Source organism: Octopus bimaculoides, chromosome 6, assembly GCF_001194135.2.
Source record: "Octopus bimaculoides isolate UCB-OBI-ISO-001 chromosome 6, ASM119413v2, whole genome shotgun sequence".
NCBI lineage: Eukaryota > Metazoa > Mollusca > Cephalopoda > Octopoda > Octopodidae > Octopus > Octopus bimaculoides.
Genome location: NC_068986.1, coordinates 103,928,270 through 103,936,375, shown reverse-complemented (window position 1 = coordinate 103,936,375; position 8,106 = coordinate 103,928,270). Strand labels below are relative to the sequence as shown.

Sequence of the window (8,106 nt, the reverse complement as noted above, 5' to 3'; positions counted from 1 at the left end):
GCAATTAAAATATAAAGAAATAAACAGATGTTGAGTTGTATTCAGGGCAGACGCGAGAGATTGTAGCTTTACGATTGTTAAAGAAGATAAATATTACACTAGAAGTGTGGTGAAATTGGATCTCTCCTAAACACTCTGAGAGTACTTGATGGCTTGGAAGCAAGTCTACCCCGTTGCAATTCGTTTACATTTGCAACAAAGACCTGAATGTCACGTCGTTTTAGAAACCGAGAAATAAAATAAATTAACACTTATTTGACAAATAATAGAGATTTTTTTTTAATCACCACATAAATATTTCTAATTACCTTTCTTTTTCTCTTGTGTTAACTACATCAGCTCCAAGTTATGTTTCATTTCGTACATTGACATAGAAATACCGATACATGTGGTGGTGATGGTGGGGGATCACACTTAGTTTGAACAGACTTGATCACGTAACAGTCAGTATTTTGTTTCTTTTTTAAATTATTTTTTGTCTTTCATCGAAAGAATGAAAGAATGAGAGAATGAAGATGCGTATCCTAGTGTTTAGGGTGTGGCACTCACGATCGGAAGATTATTTGGCGGGGGGGGGCACCTAGACCGAGTTGTATGGTTTCTGATCTTAACTGATTGAAAGTGTTATCATGTATGTTGTGTTAATCCCGTTCACTAGTGAATAATCCTGCGACGGACTGGCGTCCCGTCCAGTGTGTGTGTGTTCTGACCCCCGTCACATATGTTATGGAAATGGGGTCACCGGCCCTTTGCAGTTTCGAAATCAAAACGTTAATGTACAGGGTTTGATGATAATGATGAAAAACTTGAAGGCAATGACTGCTTCAATGTAATCAGAGCTTAATGTAACATAAGGCTGATATTAAGTTGATATTTTCTCTGATCTCCTTACCATTGTAATATTAATGGTTTCAAATTTTAGCACAAGGTACTTTATTTTATCAACTACGAAAGGATTTAAAGTAATGTGGACCTCTGAGAATTGAACCCAGAACGCAAAGAGCCGAAACAAATACAGCAATGCAAAATTACTTCCAATGCTGTAACGAATCCTGCTTTCTACCATTCTTCGTAATTTTGAATTTAATCAAAGGCCACTAAAATTGACCCCAGTACTTGATTTGTACTATATTTTCTAAAGCGTCGAACAGGGAAGAACAGCGCTGACCACGGATTAATTTAAAATCCCAAAGGAGGTAACAAATACCGCAAGGCACATTTCCCGACGACCTTCGCGATACTGTCAGTTCGCTACACTATAGTAATAATAACAACAACAATAATAATAATCTTTCCTACTCTAGGCATAAGGCCCGAAATTTTATTTAGGGGAGGTGGGGGCCAGTCGATTAGATCGACCCCAGTACGCAACTGATACATAATTTATCGACCCCGAAATGATGAAAGGTAAAGCCGATCCTGAAGGCATTTGAACACAGAACGTAAGAATGTCTGACGAAATACCGCTAGGCATTTCGTCCGGCTTGCTACCAATTCGGCTATCTCACCGCCTTACTACTACTACTACTACCATTACTACTACTACTACTACTACTACTACTACTGCTGCTGCTGCTGCTGCTGCTACTACTACTACTACTACTACTACTACTACTACTACTAATAATAATAATAATAATAATAATAATAATAATAAATGCCCGGATGCAGTACCAGGCAGTGGCTCTCATGGCTTCTGATCTTAATTAATTGGTAGTGTTATCATGTACATTGTTTTGTCTTGGTATAAAAGATTGGCTACAGCAAATATTCTGCTTAATACCACAGATTTGCTTGTCAGTTGTTTGACCTTAACCAGTTGAGCATGTCCCTAGGTGGCTGTTGATATGTGCATCTCTGATCACGAGCAGAAGTAGTGGGTGCACTTGGTACGATAAGGTGATGTCAGTAGTGGGTGCACTTGGTATGATAAGAAGGGGATGTCAGAAGCATCTAGATAATATCCTAGGAGAACTATGTCCCAGAGAAATGCAAAAGATTGTGCTGACAAGTACTGCCCACATTGTTACGAATATCTTTTCAGTTTAAATGTATGTGTTGTCTTACATGAAGGTATTTCGCTTCTGCTCTGCCCCTCCTCAAACTGTCAGTCATACTATAACATCTCTTATACTTCATTCGCCCTAAGACGTTGGGTGTGTCTCGTCGAGTGATTATAGTAGTAGCAGTAGTAGTAGTAGTAGTAGTAGTAGTAGTAGTAGTAGTAGTAGTAGTAGTAGTAGTAGTAGTAGTTGTAGTTGTAATAGTACATTGTTTTATCTCGGTATAAAAGATGGGCTACAGCAAATAATCTGCTCAATACCTCAGATTTGCTTGTCAGCTGCTTGACCGTGACCAGTTGAGCATGTTCCTTAGTGGTAATGGCTGACGATATGTGCAGCTCTGATCACAAGCAGAAGTAGTGCTAGATTATCAGAGATGGCTCTGTGCTGAGAAGAATACTTTGGAGTTTGGATGATACACCTCTGAAAACATAGGTGTTTCATTCAACATTCTTAAACAACCCTGATTCAGGGAACTTTTGAGCGGGACGGGCTACTCGACCTGAAGAAAATTCCAACTGGGTCCCATTTGCAAGGTCATGCGCTGTATATCTTGATATGAGATCCACACGTTGCGCACATAAGGTTGTGATGCATGAGCCTGGCGTACCCTTATCAGACGGTTGTCATGATGGGTATACTGGTCTTCGTATATTTTACCTCAGTGACAATAATAATAATAATAATAATAATAATAATAATAATATTAATATGAAAGGTTAGCTTGGGAAGTTAAGCAGCTGTGGTCGATTAAAAAGGTAGTAGTAGTACCAATAATTGTCGGAGCCCTGGGAACAGTGAGCAAAAATCTCGAGAAGTACGTGGAACACATAGGGGCTGCAATGAGGGTGAAGCAGTCGCAGAAAGCAGCACTGCTTGGAACCGCTCGAATACTCCCGAAGGTGCTCTAAAAATAAGAGGTGTTACCTTAGTTCACTGGTAGCGAACAGTTGACACCATAGTACATCTCCAGCGTTAGAAGATGTGCAAAGGTAATAATAATAATAATAATAATAATAATAATAATAATAATAATAATAATAATAATAATAATAATAATAATAATAATAATGATGATGATGATGATGATGATAATAATAATTACAATAAAGTAAACAAACATAAACTTACTGAATTTTCCTCCATAAATGACACGGTTACAATCGTCAAATTGGCTGTTCCTCATCACACAGACTTGTTGAGACTGTGAAAACACTGTTCCCCTACCACATGCTAAAGATCGTCGAAACATAGGATTACATAAATAAAATTCACTGCAGTTCCTTGGTGATCGCAGAAAATTTGATCCCGGTCTAATTTCTGTCTGCTTACATATGGTCATAATGTCTTGGCTGTAGACTGCTGTGACTGCGATCAAGAGAAAAACAGCTGCAATACGAAACTCCATTGTCGTAATATTTTATCAGTTGTTAAATATAACGAGAGTGTTTAAACGAATTGCTTTGCAATGATTCTATCACAAGAGACTGATAACCTCAGAAAATGTGACTGAGATCTCTTAAAGTATGTTTCTTATATAGTCTATCCACAGGGTTAAAGTGAGGTTTAGGTTTAGGTTTGGGGAAAATGCTTCGGGTTATTATTTAAGTGATTCAACATTTGGTCTCCATTTTTTAAGCTCGTGAGCGTCCGCCCAAGAACCTTGTTAAACAACTTGTTTCATCCTTTAAGTAAATCCCATCCGTTCACTGTCCCTGTATAACACTCTACCATCCCTTCTGTTTGAAGCCTTATTTTCTTTTCCTCATATTCATGAGGCATATACATACACGCACGCATGCATGCACACAGACACACATACATACACTCACACAGACGCATGAACACATGCACTCTTCTTTGTTATATGGGGAATCTGATGTTTGTTCATCGACTTGATTCTGGGTATCATAACACACCTTTTGATACATTCTCCTCTGTCTGTCTATTTCCCCTCCCTCTCCCCAATCTCTCTCTCTCTCCTTTTCTTTTACTTCTATGCTCTTTGTTCTTCTTCCTAATTTGTATCCTGTTGCACTCTTTTCACGTTCTCTTTCACTTCTCGTTTCTCGTCTCTCTCTTCTCTTACTCTCACCTCCCCCCACTCTCTGCCTCCTATCTTACATTTATTTATTTTTGTCCAGTGGCTCCCAAATTCAACGGTGTCATATCAACGTGGTTTCACCGCATACTTCTCTCCAAATTATATTTAAATTTAACTTCAGTTAAGCTATACTGAGAAAATAACAGCCGACAGTGATTCATTGAACTCTTGTTTATTGCGTGTCAAACATTTACAAACGTGACAAAGAGCAATCTACCCCTACAGACCAGGTCGTGTTATACGCCTCACCAGAAATGCTTTACGAGCTTATGAGCAATGTCCTACACACATAATTGTTACATTTAAACTAAAATAACCAAGTCCCTAACCAACATCTAAGCGGTGCAATCGCTAACCTGGAATCTTTCTTCCACTATCATCTTATAATCAAATTACGTTTAAAACAACAAACTTTTAATTTACTTATGTTTTGACAGACAGTCTCTAGAACAATACTCTGTGCAAATCAAATATATGGCACCCTAGTCACAACACAAACTTGAAATTCTAACTTGTTTTGTCATGGGGTCTCTGGGTGAGACTTAGATTCAACTTGTACAAATACAAAGCAAAATCCAAATATTAATAATAGTTGTAATTATCCATTCTACTAAAGGCAAAACGCCTGAAATTTTAGGGGAGGGGACTCGTCGTTTATATGAACCCCAGTACACGGCTGGTATCTATTTTATCGGAAGAATGAAATGCAAAGTCTTCAACTGCGGAATTTGAACTCAGAACGTAAGGATGGCCGAAAGGCAGCAACGCATTTTACTTGGCGCGCTAACAATTCTGCCAGCTCACCCTCTTAATAATATCAATAATAAAATTGATACTAATAAAAATGATGGTTTCACATTTTGTCACAAGGGCAGAAATTTTCGGGGGGGGGGGATGAGTCAATTACATCCACAACAGTACTTTACTAGTACTTAATTTATCGACCCCCGAAAGGAAGAAAAGTAAAGTCGACTTCGGTGGAATTTGAACTTAGAGTGTAGCGACCGGCGAAATACTGCTAAGCATTTTTACCCGCCTTGCTAACGATTCTGCCAGCTAGCCGCCTTAGTAGTAGTAGTAGTAGTAGTAGTAGTAGTAGTAGTAGTAGTAGTAGTAGTAATGATAATAATAATAATAATAATAATAATAATAATAATAAGAAGAAGAAGAAGAAGAAGAAGAAGAAGAAGAAGAAGAAGAAGAAGAAGAAGAAGAAGAAGAAGAAGAAGAAGAAGAAGTTGTCAAGGCCTTCTATCATGCCATTTATCTCCCCACAAATAAATCTAACGCTGAACAAACCTGCTGAAACTGGAGACAGAGGCACCTTGAAGTAAGATCCTACACAGACAGCAACAAACTTGCCTACGTAAGAAGTAACATGATGAAAAAGAAATTACTAACTGATTTGGAGAATGACCGAATTAAACGATCAGTAAGGGATAAAAGGAACGAATTTGCAGCTAATGAATGTACTACTGAGGAAATAATTATAGACCAGCCTAGGTCTGAGGAAAATGCAGTACAGATAGAAAGAGTGAATGTATCTGATAAGCAAAGTGAAATACTCTCTGAACGAACCATAAACACAAAGGCAGATGAAAATCAAATAGATGAAGAAAGTAACACAAAATCTGACTCAACTGAAGTAGATGATCTAAAAAATCAAATGATTGAATGGCTGAAAATTAAAGAAGCCAGTATGAATGAACGTGACACCGACCCAAAAATTCGCCATTCTAACCAAAACCTGAAAGTAATTGGTAAAATCCGCCTTGCACGTAAGGATATATATTTTCAGCTAATGATGTTCATTCCCACAAAAAGCCTACTTGGCAAGAGCGTATTCAACACCAAATTCAGCTATCTAGGTCTGACGTAGAATGCTTTAAAAAACTTAAGTTTGACAAGACTATCAAACCAACAAAAATCCGAAAATTAAAGAAATAAAATAATATGAAACCATACTTAACACCGATACCACTATAGACACTATCAAGCAAAAAATATGTGCTAAAGCTGCCCGCTTAGCAAGGTATTATAAGTGCGTTAGATTCTTCAAAGACAACAACATGTTCAATAACAACCCAAAAAACTTTTTACAGGAAAATAGGGAAAATACCAGTTACAATAAAGTCTGTCCTATCAAAATAAGACGTGCAGGAATTTTTGAATAAAATTTGAGCAGAAGAAAAAACATACAATAAAAAGGCTTCTTGGATTGATAGAATATCTACTGACTTAAGATTCCTTAAAAGGGCAAAAGTGGAAGGGTGTCAAGGTAGCGGATGTGAGATCTGCTCTCAGGAAGTCAAGCAAATGGAAGACTTCCGGAAAGGATAAAATTCCTAACTTCTGGTTGAATAACTTCCCAGTGAGCCATTAACTGCTAACAAAACTTTACAACAATATTTTGCAACAACCTAGCCTGATTCCTTCTTGGCTAGTTAATGGTGTTACATTCCTACTTCCAAAATATGAAGAAACAAATTAACCAAAAAATTATATACCCACAACCTGCTTAACAGCAATGTATAAAATACTAACATTTTTCTTGAATGTAAACGTGGGTCCTATGGTTGTAAAGATCAGCTATTCATCAATAAGATGATCTTGGAAAATTGTCACAAACGACAAAAAAAACAACTTTTCGATAGCTTGGATAGACTATAGTCTACCACATACCTGGAAATGTATAAAATAGCATCTACTCTGCGAAACTTCTTGTCTGTAAGTATGACATCATGCAGAACCACACTAACTTTGAGCAGTGACAATGAATCTTTCAATGCCGGAGATGTAAAAATTTCACGTGGCATTTTCCAGGGTGACTCTCTATCACCATTCCTCTTTTGTCTAGCCTCAATGTCTCTCTCTCGAAATTGCTCGACGATGTACAGTATGGCTATAAAATGATTGATAAAAAAATAAATCATCTTTTATAAATGGACGATTTAAAGCTCTTTGCAAAAAAATGACCAACAACTACAGAGCTTACTAGCAATGGGTAAACAATTCAATGATGTCGTTAGGATGCATTTTGGTCTCGATAAATGTACAAAAGCTACCTTTATCAAAGGAAAAATGACAGAAACATTCAACATTAATTTTGACCAGCAGAATATCATAAAGGAGTTAGAACCAACGGAGAAGGGAAATGATCAACAACGAATGTTATCGCAGGGTAAGAGCAATACTCAAGACAGAGTCCCCTACTGTCATCAGAGCATTGGATTCAATACTACCCGATCTGAAAAAAAACAAAACCATCTTAAAACCTTAGAAATATCCTACAATTTAGATGTGTTTCAGAAGTCGGAATTACTTGGAACTGCACACTGATTGCGTAAAGTGCTGTCTGTCTGAGCTCCTTGCTTCGACTTGACAAACAGTACAAACACCCGGTAGACACAATATCTTCAATTAACAACCACACGACATTGTATACTATACGACATTTTTAATAATAATAATAATAATAATAATAATAATAATAATAATAATAATAATAATAATAGAAGCAAAAAAGAGAAGAGTGCCATTGTTATCAAGTGAATGATATTTCGGCATCTCGTGTTCCTTCCACAGGTTCAAAAAATAAACTTGTCAATCTACTTCCTTTTTAGTAATATTTTATAGGATTGAGGTAACACCTCAAGACGGTATACAGAAGCAAAACAAAAAGAAGAGTGCCATTGTTATCAAGTAAACACTAGATGCTGAAATATCGTTCACTTGATAACAATGGCACTCCTCTGTTTTTTTCCTTCTGTATACCTACTGGAGGAGTTACGTCAGTCCTATTAAATATTAATAATAATGATAACAATAATATTAATAATAACATAGTCGATTTCATTGATTTCCCAATCGAAAGAGATCAGGTGCTAGATCAAAATAAACCAGTCCTAGTGGTGGAGGACAAGGTTCAGCATATACGCT

At 37.0% G+C, this 8,106-nt stretch overlaps 1 protein-coding gene across 1 annotated transcript in view; it reads right to left on the bottom strand.

Moving 5' to 3' along the window:
• LOC106872971 (uncharacterized) overlaps positions 1-3,547 on the bottom strand; it is a 7,577-nt gene extending 4,030 nt beyond the window's left edge. The window contains exon 1 of the mRNA XM_014920157.1: positions 3,195-3,547. Coding sequence (XP_014775643.1) covers positions 3,195-3,471 — 277 coding nt within the window. The 5' untranslated portion in view covers positions 3,472-3,547. The remainder of the gene's footprint in view (positions 1-3,194) is intronic.
• Positions 3,548-8,106: the final 4,559 nt, after the last annotated feature.